The 14,139-nt window shown below is 39.9% G+C and overlaps 1 protein-coding gene across 1 annotated transcript in view; it reads right to left on the bottom strand.

Annotated features, from left to right (window-relative positions):
• BMX (BMX non-receptor tyrosine kinase) overlaps positions 1–14,139 on the bottom strand; it is a 39,186-nt gene that overhangs the window by 14,134 nt on the left and 10,913 nt on the right. The window contains exons 2-6 of the mRNA XM_080375288.1: positions 13,728–13,832; positions 11,376–11,457; positions 9,603–9,722; positions 6,055–6,116; positions 1,055–1,236 (exon numbers count right to left, since the gene is read on the bottom strand). Coding sequence (XP_080231414.1) covers positions 1,055–1,236; positions 6,055–6,116; positions 9,603–9,722; positions 11,376–11,457; positions 13,728–13,832 — 551 coding nt within the window. The remainder of the gene's footprint in view (positions 1–1,054; positions 1,237–6,054; positions 6,117–9,602; positions 9,723–11,375; positions 11,458–13,727; positions 13,833–14,139) is intronic.

Raw genomic sequence — 14,139 nt, forward strand, 5'->3', positions numbered from 1 at the left:
GCATTTAAGAGCATATCTCAGATTACTAATTTATTGTTGTCTTTGAGTTACCGGGGTTGTGTGCTGGTTTCTTCACCCAGAACAGTATGCCAATCTTGTGAGTTATAAAATGCAGATACTTTAAGTTAAGGTTGCTTTATTTGTTGGTTTTCTTACATTGTAAACTTAATCGGTGAATTCAAGTAACCAGTGGTTCAAGCAATTTCATTCTGTTTCAAACCAGTTTGGGTATCCCCTAGCTCCAAAATTGTTCCCTTCCACATTTCTATCAAGTACATAAAATCAAACTCAGTTAGTATCCAACATGGAACAGACAAGGAATTTTATCTTTTCCAGGCAGCTCCTGTTTGTTGCAGTGCCTTTGTCTCCAGTGTACGCCTAAAGCTGTTTCTCTTTTAACAACTTGGGAAGAGACTCTCTTTTCTGCCTCAGCTGGATATTAATGAAAAATACCTTGTTTTAAATTGCTGAAGGGGATTCCTCCACTTCTGATCCTCAAAGAGAATAATTAAATGCTGTGCAAGATGGGGGTGCACTGTCTTTGTGGAAAAGTATTGCTAAAGCTGGGGAGAGACCGAAGTGGTGATTTGTGCCTCGGCCGTTCTCACTGGTTTCTGTGCTGTCACTGCTATTGCAATAGCAGTGGTGTTGGTCTAAAGATGGTTTGTGCATACAAAAGAGGCAACACTTGTAAGGTGAGATTTTATCTTTTCATTCACTTAAACTAAATGATTGGAAAAAAAATTTGACAGCTTCTTTGAACACAAGGCCTTCTTCAGGCACATATCAAAAATCAGGCCACTGAACACTATCTTGGCTAGTATACTAGGCAGTGAGTGTTCTAAATCTTACTCAACCTGGCAGCCAAAGATGGTAATGAAAATGGAGTTGTACAGAAGACAATGAGGCTTCTAGAGCAATGTTTAAAAGCTACTTAGGTAATTATCGCACAGATGCTGAAAGATACCAGGACTGCCTGCAGCATTGTCTATGAAGATGAGATACGTGGAAGACCATGGTCATGGAACAAAAGTATTCTGCAGGGCATACTTACCCTTCCAAATCCCTTACTTGCCACCAGCCAGAATCTTCCTCTTGCAATACATAGTATTTATTGCTTCTGACAAGCCGGAAAGCTGAATTTCCTTCAGTTTCCTCCCAGTTGCATTGGGCCACAGCCATATTCAGGACTGACTTGTCTGGTGATAACACCTGAGGCAGGCTTCTATGTTTCCACTTTTGAAGACAGAGGAAATAAAATGGTAAGGAGATTACCATTGGTAATGGTAAGAGGTTAAGAACAGTAAGAAATAACACGTGACATGTACATGATCACTTCTATCTTCAACATGCATAATGATATTTACAAATTAATCAAAGCTAAGATGATGGGCACAGATGAGCAGCTTTTCCTTATCCATTTAGAAGCCCAGTTCAGATACCGTTTTCCACGTTTGTGAGACAGGTGAGAACAGAACCAGGTTCTGTGATAATGACACCAGAAGCAATTAACTCTCAGTGGAAGCTGACACTGCTGTAATAGGAAACTCTCATTACCAGAATTACTTGATACACTTGACTTGTATCAAAAACCTGCTACCTATTTGAAGCTGATACTACTTAATGAACCGTTGCAATTTGTGTGCTTTGGACACTGCATGACCAAATTGTGCTTTACTATAAGTGCGATGATGTCCTTTGTATCAAAAGACCCCATCACAGCACTATAAAACCACTTTAGGTTTTTTTAATGGCTTTTGATAAGCAGTAACATTACCATGAAGCACAACAAGCATTAGTCAATTGTTACTACTGATCACTGAAAGCAAAACACTATTGTAAGTCTAAATCATTCCCTTTCCTTACTATGTTTTATTGATGTTCCTCTGCTAAGTATATTGAATATAAGGAATCTTACTCCTTGGTGCCTAACTTTCCCTGAGCAGAGTTAAACAAGTGTAGGCATGTAACCGTGAGATTCACCTTACCCAGCATTGACCCATGTTTTCCTGTGAAATATGTCATCTTACAGAAGTATCTACCTCTCACCACTGATTCTGGAGGAGGTCTACACAAATTACTTGGATCAGAAGCCTGACATTAGAGTCAATGAAATCATGGGCAAAAAAGCATCCAAAATTAAGGCACTGAAATAGGAGGAGTGTCATAACTGAGGAAATCTAGAAATCACAATTCTTTAAGAGCAGGGAAAACTTGAAACACTGACAGCAAAGAATGAGGGAAAATAAGACAAGCTTAGGAGAAAAGGTTCCAAATATCACCTATTTATGATTGAGAACCACTGTAATACAATGCCAGGGAAGAATGTCAACTGTCCTGAAGCAAGCTGTGATTCCTTTAGATCAAGTCCAACAGACCGTGTCATTGTATGTTTGCTTCTTTTCTCTTTATTGACATTTCTTTACTTAATTTAAACAAGGAGAAACCAAAGAGCCACCTGAATGCCTGATTGATTCCACTGAGCCAGAAGACACACATGATCTTTTCCTGCAAACACACCAAGTGTCAATCTGATCTCACTAAAGCTCCAGTGGAGATACTCATTCTTGAAAGAGGTATCACTCACAGCAGAGTCATCATCATTTGACTAGAAGTAGGTATATTACTCATCAAGTACTACTAATTCAATCCAATAAGGGTGGTTCTTGTTGGTCACACCTGACTTTGGTGGAAAGGAGCTTATAGCTTGAGGCCCTGTGTTAGGCAGGATTCAAGTCTTAGACTGCCCATTTGCTTTGTGGAATAGTGAAAAAATTAGAGTTGCCTGAATTTGTCAGAAAGATGGAGAAAATTGTAATACAGAGATTAAGCTGTTTTCTCTTTAAAGCATCTAGTGATGTTAGAGCAAGCTGATATTCAGTAAATGTGTTTATGAGCTGATGTGCACCTTGATGTGGCCTTGGAAATGTTTGGAGATCTAATTGTTCTTTCTTCCTTTCTTCATTTCTTGTGTTTTCTTTGTGGAATGATTAGAGTGTTCTTCTCTGAGGGAGTTCTTATCTTTTTGTGTGAACAGAAGAAATAGCAAAGCATTGGCTAAAGCAAATGGTATAAAGAATTATCACTGGAGGTTGGACTAGATGACCTCTAAAGGTCCTTTCTAACACAAACCATTCTATGATTCTGTGATTATCACTGAAATGAGTTTTGCTTTGTCCATCCTGCCAGAAAAAAGAACCAGCCAAAGATGAGCACATCAGATTTGCATCCCTTTGGGTTTCACTGCTGGATGTGTACTTGTCAGTTGCAATATTCTGGATGGACTTCATCGGTAACCTGGTACAGATTAATATCCTGATTTGTGTCCATATATACAGGTTTCCATTTCCAGCACTGGCAGAAAGCCCCAGAGCATTTCCTAATAGTAACTGAATGGTTATTATTATTATTTCTGGCTGTGATATTATTGTGGTTTTCATATTGATGACTGTGCCGCTGTTATCTAGAGAGAAACAAAAGTGACTGTTTGAGATTCAGCTGTGATGTGCATAAGGGGAATGGTTTCTGTCTGCAGAACTAAACCCCTGCCATAGAGCTGGAAGCACGGGCTGGATCACTTTAGCTTCTATAAAACTTGTTCAATACATAATCATGAGAAGATATGTGCACTCAGTGGACTTCTGTCTGATCTACTGCAGTATTGGTCTGACCTATCATTTTCCATTGCAAAGAGTGGATGCCAGCCACCAGCAGAGGTGAAAGTGTTTCTTAGGCAAGAAGCTCCTACTTCCTGCTGTTACCAAAGCACAGGGGAAGTGCCCATGAAGGGACCTTTGTGCCCGCTATTCTTTGTAATGGCATCACTCTTTAGGAACCAGTTCCTCTGTGGGAGACTAGAGGCATAATGCTGAACTGATGAAAGGGACAGGGGCACCAAAGGTGCAGGATGTCGCATGCAAAAGTGATGCCTCATGCAAAATGTAACACCTCTGGTCAGTTTTGCCTACATGCAAAAGTAATGCCTCTGGTCAGCTGGGAAGAAAGCAAGGGAGCAAGACTTGCAGAGGCTGGAGAGGTGTGGGACATGAAATGAGAAGTAGGCGGAAGGAAGGCTGGGGGTATGGTGATACCTCAGATGACCAAATTGAGTAGATGAAAGGGCAAAATAAAAATGCACTGAGAGCTTATAGAAATAGCTCTGTGGCTAAATGTAGAGTATTCCTCACCATGAGAAGGCAGTGTTAGTTTTCTTAACCTGATTATATTATATGGCTTGGGAAAATGAAGTCAAGTTGTTCTAACCAGATGTGGTAGTTATATTTGCATTTGCTGAACCTGATTTAGAAGTACCCATCTGAAAACTCATGTCCTTGCTTTCTAAATTTCCCTTTCAAAACATCTTATTTGAACTCAAGCAGACAATAAAAATAAATCATAAAGGCCTAGAAGAAGCCATCATGTTCAGCAGTGGATTTGCATGACTGATGATCTCTCTGGATAGACAAAGCATCTCCTCATGAAAGCCAGGCAAAACAGTCTGTGGTATGCAAAACAAGTTACACTGTTGCATGTTCACAATGCTATTACTTTCAAATCTCATTATCAGAAACAATGTCAAAAGGTTCTTTGTTCATAGCTTCCTTTCGAGGCTTTATTATTCTTTTTCTTGAAAATCCATTTTACAGCTCTTGTGATTTTATCTTCTGTCTCTTGATAATCTACGTGTTTCTTAAAGCCCTGGCTGTTGGCATCAACTGTATACATAAAAGTTCCAGCTTTTTTTTTCTTTTTTCTTTAAGTTACTTTTTGATTAAGAGAAGGAAGCTAAGAAATAGACCCAGTTCTAAAGATATAGAACAGAATACAAATCAAAATAAAGCAGGAAACAGAGATATTAAAATCCCATGCTTTGAAACCCGATCTGGTTTAATTTGGAGGAGGCTGTATCAGACTATATTGTTAGTCCTTTTTTTAAGAGATAAAACCATAATAACTTAATCCACTTTGGTCTCTTCTATTCTCATGTAATTGTTACCTCCTTCCCACCTACAAATGTCAATAATTAAGCTGGGCAGTAAAACTAAAGTCAAAGGTACGACTATTGCCTTTGTGTTTGTACAGGAGATAGATGAGAAGGTAAGCAGAGAAGCAAATCTAGTCTACTCTTATTCTTAACCCTGCCAACAGTTGACCTTCAAAAGCAACTGTGTTTCTAGAGGACTCAGGCTGAATCAAGAACAAGTAGTACTTTTTGGTATCCTGGTGTCCTGTTTGTCTCTTTGGGACTGTGAAAGCCTGCCTTTCTCAGATGGACAATGTCCAGTGGGTGCTGGTGGGACACCACTTTCCTGGGTTTCTTCTGTCTGATATAAAGTGAAGATACAGGAAAGAGCACATTAAGAGATCAGATGTACTTCCCAGTTCATTAATATAGAGGCTGCCTCTGTAAAGTTGGGCTAAACAGACATTCCTAAACATGCATCTGTACTCCTGACCCAACTGCAGAAAAGAGCAATTTGGGGTTTGCTTGAGATAAGTGCAGTTCACCCACCATTTTTCACTTATGCAGAGCAGGTATATTTGTTCACATCTTTAGTTACAATATTTTCTCCAAGTACTATGAGCACCATTTTCACTAGTGAGGGTGATGGAGGGGAGATTTTGGCATCTCTAGCATTGGGAACTCCTACACACTAGAGAGCTAATTTTGATGGCAATTCCTGATCCCACTGGAAATAAGTATATAAAGTAAAAGACATCCCTGAAAGGGCTGTAGCCAGTACTGCCACCAGCATCTTAAAGTGAACTGAACCTGGCTGAGGCTTTCCTGGTTTGCCACATGGAGGAGGGAGATGAATCTGTCCTTCTGACACGCTGGTGGATACAAGGATGCTGAAGCCACACTGCAAATTAGAGGTCTATACCAGCTTCTAGTGAGTGGCTGTTTGCAATTCTCCATCCCATCCCACAGCTCTCCCTACTGCCCTAGGGCCTTTTTCTGTAGGGAAAGGGTCTTTCCCTTTTTTACAGTGTCTATGTTCTACTAGATACTATAGATAGTATATAAATAGTTACTCAAATGTTTTTACATACCAGCTTTTCAGGACCTGGAGGCAGTGGTTTCACAGACTCAGTTGTACAACACAGAGTGACATCTACAAGAGGGAGAATTAAAGGAAAAAACATGAATTTAATTAGAATGTATCTCTTGAGGCTTTCTCACTTGCAGATCTATGCACTAGTAGCAACAGCATCATGGCAGCTGATAATTCACTTCTCTGAGGTATTGATGTACTTTAGCTCTGTATTTTCTAATCTTTTACTTCAAACACCCTCCCAATATTTTAAAAAAAAACATCAACCATGTTTTCATCTATGTCAAAAAATGAATTCAGGGAAATTTGTGGTTGTATTTAGCACTGTGGTTTTCCTAGTTCTGTTAGCTTATTTAGAATCATAGATTAGTTTGTTGGAAAAGACCCTTAAGATCAAGTCCAACTGTTATCCTGGCACTGCCAAGTCCACCACTAAACCATGTCCCTAAGTGCCACATCTACACATCTTTTAAATATCTCCAGTGATAGTGACTCCACTACTTCCCTGGGCAGCCTGTTCCAATGCTTAACAACCTTTTGATGAAGAAATGTTTCCTCATATCCAATATAAACCTCCTCTGGTGCAACTTAAGGCTGTTTCCTCTCATCCTATTGCCTGTGACTTGGAAGACACCTACCCTCAGCTGTCTACCTCCTTTCAGGTAGCTGTAGAGAGTGAAGAGGTCTTCCCTGAGCCTCCTTTTCTCCAGGCTAAACAACCCCAGCTCCTTCAGCTGCTCCTTAGAAAACTTGTACTCTAGACCCTTCACCAGCTCCATTGCCTTTCTTTGGACACACTCCAGCACCTCAATGTCTTTCTTGCACTGAGGGGCCCAAAACTCAAAACAGTATTCGAAGTGCAGCCTCACCAGTTCCAAGTACAGGGAGACGATCACTTCCCTAGTCCTGCTGGCCACACTATCTCTGATACAAGCCAAGATGCTGTTGGCCTTCTTGGCCACCCGGGCACACTGCCAGCCCATATTCAGCTGGCTGTCGACCAGCACCTCCAGGTCCTTTTTCACCAGGCAGCTTTCCAGCTACTCTGCCCCAAGGCTGTAGTGTTGCTTGGGGTTGTTGTGACCCAAGTGCAGGACCCGGCACTGAGCCATGTTGAACCTCATACAACTGGTCTCCGTCCATCAGTCCAGCCTGTGCAGATCCCTCTGCAGAGCCTTCCTACCCTCAAACAAATCAACACTTCCACCCAATTTGGTGTTGTCTGCAAACTTACTGAGGGTGCACTTGATTCCCTCATCCAGATCGTTGATAAAGACATTAAACACAACCAGCCCCAATACTGAGCCCTGGGGAACACCACTTGTGACCGGCCGCCATCTCGATTTAACTCCATTCGCCATCACGCTTTGGGCCCAGCCATCCACCCAGTTTTTTACCCAGTGAACAGTACACCCATCCAAGCTATGTGCAGCCACTTTCTCCCGTAGAATGCTGTGGGGAATGGTGTCAAAGGTTTTACTAAAGTCTTAGCAGACAACGTCCACAGCCTTTCTCTTATCCATCCGCTAAGTGCGTCACCTTGTCATAGAAGGAGATCAGGACAGTCAGGCAGGACCTGCCTTTCACAAACCCATGCTGAGTGGGCCTGATCACCTGCCTGTCCGGTACATGCCGTGTCATGGCACTCAGGATGATCTGGTCCATAACCTTCCCTATCACTGAGGCCAGGCTGACAGGCCTGTAGTTCTCTGTAACCTCCTTCTGGACCTTCTTGTAGATGGGCGCCCGTTTTCTAACCTCCAGTCAGTGGAACCTCCCCGGTTAGCCAGGGCTGCTGGTAAATGGTGGGAAGTGGCTTGGTGAGCACTGAGACTTCTGCCAGCTCCCTCGGATCGACTTTCAGCTCATGGGATGGCCTGCTCCTGCATCTTTAAGATTTCCTTCTTGCAGAATGTCCAGCCTTCCTGGCCTCCTTGCCCCCGGGGACTGCCTCCCCGGGGACTCTGTCAGCCAGGCCCTACACAGACCGAAGTCGGCCCTTGGGAACGCCAACGTAGCAGCAGTTCTGCCGACCCCCCTCCTCACTTCCCTGAGAACTGAAAACTGCATCATTTTGTGATCAATTTGACTGCATACAGAGGGAAACACATGTATGCTTTATTTTTGAAATTGTTTCACTGACATTTCTGGTCTATGATGCCGTGATTAAGATGTATTGCTTTCAATTACCCAGTGGTTACAACACTTACACTGTCTGGAACCATCCTTACATACACAAGGTGTACTCCGCAATCTCTGTTAGCAGCCTCAGGAACTTATTTAGGAAGAAATTTAGAGTAGATACAGCACATTATCCTGCATGCATTATTATCTGAGACATATACAAAGTATTCAGTATACAAAAATTATCTTTTTAATTCTTCTCTTGGTTAAGCCATACGTGACTGGTAATGAAGTATTTCCTTGCCCTTGCCACTGATCAGGGCTTTCGTGGCCTTACTTACTTTTATAACAGGTGGGTTTGAAGCTAGATGAAGCTATTCAAACTACCATTACAAATCAGCTCACAACTCTTCACATTATTTAGTGTTCCATAATGATGAAGCCTGTAGTAATTGTAGATAAACCTGTATCATTAATTTCAATTTTCAAAAGCAAATGACTGTTACAGACAGTCTCACAGAACTAAATGAGGTTCCTAACTGTTTCCACCTACATTTTTGGATTTAACTTTTAATTTATTGTGACTGAAAATGCTTACAACCAAGATTAAATCATGACTGAAATCAGTGGATCTACCAGTGTTCTACAATGCCAAATAAACAAGCTTTAAAAGGCTGAAGCCCAAATACTCATAAACTTCAGTATCCTCTCCCAAAAGTGGCCTTTTGTTAAGCACATACACAAACATGAGGGATTTCACTTCTGAAAATGTGAAGTCTGTGAGGGTCACAAATTTACAGATTTTCCTCTTTCAGTCTTTACATATAAAACCTAAACTTTACATATAACCCCTAAAACTCCTAAATAATTGCAACAAAGTTCTACAAAAAATAGTTTAGAAAAGCATATTAAAATAAAAATGTGCTGCAAATTAAATCACACTGTTTATAAAGCATCATATAAATATTATATATTTATATAAAAGTTTTACTTCTATTTATTTATGAAACTGTATTGTTTTACACTCATCCATACACAGCTTGCGCTGAGCTTCTATTCCTCCTAACCATCCAGATTACAAGACCTCATTACTAGAAGAGCCTTACAGCATAATACTACAGTTTAGGTAGAATCTGAAGAATAGGGACAAAAATAATCCCATCTAGTTTATTTTTTGAGTAAAAATATCACTAATTTTCTGACCAAACACAGCAGATATAATTTAGTGTATTATTTCCCCCCGGTATACAATAAGCTACAAGGTATAGCTGCTACGATGATGAAAGGAGCTTAGCATATACACAAAAAGGTTAAGTAGATAGCTTTTATAATCATTACACTGCCTTAAATGTCCATGTGATTTGACAGTATTGTTAAAAACATCAATGAGTAATCAAACAAATAATAGAACACATTACATACATTTCTCCCAAATTGTACATCCAGGGGCTGCTTTACATGTCTGGTTGCAACAGAGAAACTTCCCATTGATGAAGAATCCTTTGTGGTACTTGTTTAGTAAATCAGAATTGTCTTTAATTTCTGGAAAGCCCAAAGAAACCAAAGAGAACATGACTGGCTGCAAAATGGGAAAGTTCCTTATGATCAATAGTCTGCTTCACCCAACCATGGGACCCCAGAGTGCTTACCAACTACTAGCTGTAGACATACCATTCTTATCTCTATACTATGTTCCTCTATGCAAACTCAAACCTGAAATCCATAACCCCCAGCTACCTGTCTCTCTGAGAAAGAAACTGAGCGTAAAGAAGGAGATACAGTACAATCCATTGAAACACCCAAAGCCAAAACAGGATCCAACAGCTATGATTCAAAATCATGGATCTCATAAAGATTTCACTATCAATAATAAAACTAACTAAAGGAAAACATTTTCATATATCAAAATATGCTGAGTATTTTCCTAGAACTATCTACTGTAAGAAAATTATATTCACTGATACTTAACACGCTATATGGCAAATCAAACTAACTTTTATCTGTTAAAATACAGTTGTTATTTAAGCACATCAAAAGGGAACAGCATCACAGAAATATTTATTTCATATCTGAAGGACTGCTTTACTTTAGAATAATAGCACCAGTAGTATCACTGTGCTAGTGATTCATTAGTTCTGTAAGCTGTAATAGCAGTGTTGGATTCAGAAGGTATCTAGAAGAAATGTTGAAGCCATAGAGTAAGACTTTAAAAACTGGTTGTGTCAGGACAGGTTTTCAGTTGTGCTGCAGTGAGCCAGTGTAAACCCAAGATTTCTGAACATGCAAGAGTTCTGCAAAAGGATCAGGACACCCCTTTGTGACAAGTGCTTTTCATACACTTTTTAAAAGGCTTGTAGGCATTTGAATATTTGTGTTATTTGTCTCATGAGCATTACAAAATATATCACTTACACAACCTTACTTTTCACCAAAAAAATTTACTATAAAACTTGGTTTCTAGAAGGCTTGGTGTAGTTTGTTGAATGCTTCTGGTCCACATGCTTCGTAACTTTGCTAAATTAAGTGACATATCCTCACTTCCGTGTGTGCAAAGTGAGTCACAGAGAGGTAGCTCATACACAGCCTTACTAGGAAAATTGAGGAGAATATTTGTTCACAGCCCATTTTTGTTCAGACAGCCTGTTCTGTTCCTACAATGGCTGGCATGCCTGAGAGATGCCCTATTCGATGTGAGGCTTTTGCCTTCACTGGAGTTACGCAGGGACACAGTTTTCTGCTTATAACTTACGTTTGCATTACTGTGATTTTGCTTCATTGAAAACAATAGAAATTTCCTTGAAAAAAAAAAGAGGAAAACACAGAGGAAAAAACGCTAATAGTATTGGTTATCAAAATGGCATTTATGCAGGTAAGTACTATACTAGCCACATCAGGAATGGTTGTGCTCTATTAATCTGCATCAGCAAAGGCTGAACATATGATGAAGATTAAAAAATTCCCATTAAAAGTAATTTAAAAAGCACTTTATTTTGCTTTATTTCTCACTGAAACCTTCAACCTTTAAAATTTCTAATCCATTCTTGAAAGTACCATGCATTTTAACCAGTCAGTGCTGAAGTATGAGAGAGGCTAAAAACAAATTACAAAGAAGGGCACAACATGATGAGGCAGGAGCATTTTCCTATCTCTCCTCATGTTATTTGAATATTTTGCTACACAAAAGAATACTGTTACCTTTATGCAAAGCTGCAAGCCACCGCTCCCGGCTCTCTTCATTAGCGGCATAGACATAGAGAAGTCCACCCTTGTACACAACCTGGAACAGGTTGGGAAAGCCAGCATGGTGAGACTGTACTGCCTGAAAGCAGGAGGGGAGAGGAAAAGGGGATGGGAACCCAAAAAATAGGCTTTGTGGACCTACATCAAACTCCAGCAACTTAGTAATGTTTCTCAGAGGTCACATATTATTGCCATTTCATATAAATACTTCATATTTCATATTTCATATAAATATGTACTGCCTTAACCAAAGTGGTTCATGCCCGAAAGCACAGTTGCAGAAACAAAAACCAGTATCGAATATTTCTGGATATTGCCATCGTCTATGTACAGAAGACCTTACAGCCCACATGCAAACTCTTTCTTTCCACTTCAGTTTTTCCACATTCGTCTTCCAGCTTCTGGCTTGTATTACACAAGGCCAGACCAAAGGCTCACCGAAGCCAGGAACCTGTCTCTGACAGTGTCCAGTAACAAATGCTGAGGCAAAGTATATGCTTAGGGCAGCTGCACAGCGATCAGAATCCTGATCCAATGCATTTATAATTAATGGCCTTTGAGAGGTGTTTTTCTTCTGAGAATTCACTCAATTGCCTTTTTAAGCAAATAACTAGTATCTACAACATCCTGCAGTTAGTAATCCTACATCTCAGCTACACAATGTCAACGGTCAGCTTCTTTTGCTTGTTTTCAGCCTATCTTCTGCTAGCTTTGTTTGATGCCTACCTAATAATTGCTAACATCTGCTTTGCTTTTGGGATCATGTTTAGTACTGTCTGTCTGTGCGTGTGTCTGTGTTAGGTCAGAGTTTCATTTCCCTCGTGTACATTGCTTTTTAGTCATCTGCACTGAATTTCAAATGCCACTTTGTTGCTTTTGTTTGTTAGACTGAAGAACTGTTGTTATTAAATGTGTACTCCCACTGGTAAGTATATACAACTGATCAATTTGTTTCCTGTCTCCTTTAGTTAAATGGTGGAGCCCTGTGAGCTTTTATCTTTAATATGTTATTCATCCAATCTATTAGTCATTGTCAAGTCTCTCCTCTGACCTCTCTTCAGTTTACAACATCTTTCTTCAATTATAGTCACCAGAACTAGACACAATATTCTCCTGGTGATCACAGTAGTGTCAAAATACATTGAGTGCTTTCACTCAATATTGCCTGCTTCCATGGCCAAGGATGCCATTAGCTCCTTTGGCCACAGTATCACACTGGGAATTTATGTTCAGCTATCATGATCCTAAAGTAATCTTTAGAGATCCTCCTTCCCAGAACAGACTCACCCACCCTGTATAAACTATAACATACACTTTTTCCCCCACTTAATTGAATTATGCACTTCTGACATAAATACACTAATTTAACATAAATGTGTCATTCAGTGCCATAAAGCTGGGAGAGGGAGAAGGGAAAGGAAGACTGGAATGACACCTAGGATCAACCAGGCAGTGAAATATGAAGTTTCTCTCATGAGGTTGCCCTTGGGCATGGCAATTATTAGAGGGTCACGAATTAATGCACTATTCAGTGACCCTGCTATTCACTCTAGCAGCCTGCTGCTTGCAGTTGCACTGTTTGGCAGTGGCACTCCTGAAGGGAACCTGCGGCCACTTCTCACATCTGTGTGTCCCATTGCCCATAGAATCGGGATTGATGGGGGGTCTAGAAGGAACCCAAGCTGGGCAACTGAAACGGATGAAAGGCAGCACATTTGAAGTTATGGCTTTCTCATCACATTTAATTCTTAAACGTGTGTAGAGCTTTGTGCAGCTTCATCTTCTGATACAAGGTGTATGTAGCCTTGGATTTTCTGACTATGGCACATTTGAATGGTAATCAGGCAGTCAGGAGTCAAATCTTGCACTTAGTATTGTAGGCCAAAAAAAACTAAGTTGAAAGAGGCAGTGAGAATTAAAATAAGAATTTTTAAGTGCTTAATTGTGCCTTAAAACAAGTGATAATCAGTGTAGTGATCTGTATCTTCCAGATAATATTAAAGCAAATATCTGATAGACCTTTGAACATAAAAGAAACAAAACTTGATCTAAAAGATATCACAGTCAATGAAAAAATATTTCAGCAAGTCACACCTTCAATGATAGAGACTGATTTTCTATTTGTTGTAAATATCAGCAGCACTCAACAGTATTAGGTATCACCACTTAGGACAGGATTAGTAAGTGTAACTTTAGGATGACTGTCATATTTCATAGAATCACAGGATCATTTCGTTTGGAAGAGACCTTTAAGATCATCAAGTCCAACCATTTTGATATGTAAATGAAACACAGTCCATGGCTAACCTGAAAAGGATATTGTCTTGCAGGAGGTGTTGTTTCCTCAAGATTCACTGTCTCAACACATCGGATTTTCTCAATCTCAATGGATCCCCTTTTGCTTCCTTTTTTCTAAGAGAGAACAAACATAGCAGATGGTAAACTAATCTTAACACAATAAATATTATAGTTTTACTGTTTTGTACAGTTTCATGGTTTAAGCTGTATAAGCCATAGCTTCAGGTCTGTTGAACTTTAAAAGAAAAGTGGTTAAAAACCTCCTTGGTACCCTACCTGCATCTAACATATCAATCAAATTCCTTTATAAATCAGTTACAATAATTACAGGACACAGCCCTACATCTGAGAAAGCATCTGCTGCAACTGCAGGAGTACAGGGAAGAAGAGAAGACTAGAAGGAAAAGAAGGAGGAGGAATT

The sequence above is a fragment of the Falco punctatus genome, assembly GCF_963210335.1.
Source record: "Falco punctatus genome assembly, chromosome: 2".
NCBI classification, from domain to species: domain Eukaryota; kingdom Metazoa; phylum Chordata; class Aves; order Falconiformes; family Falconidae; genus Falco; species Falco punctatus.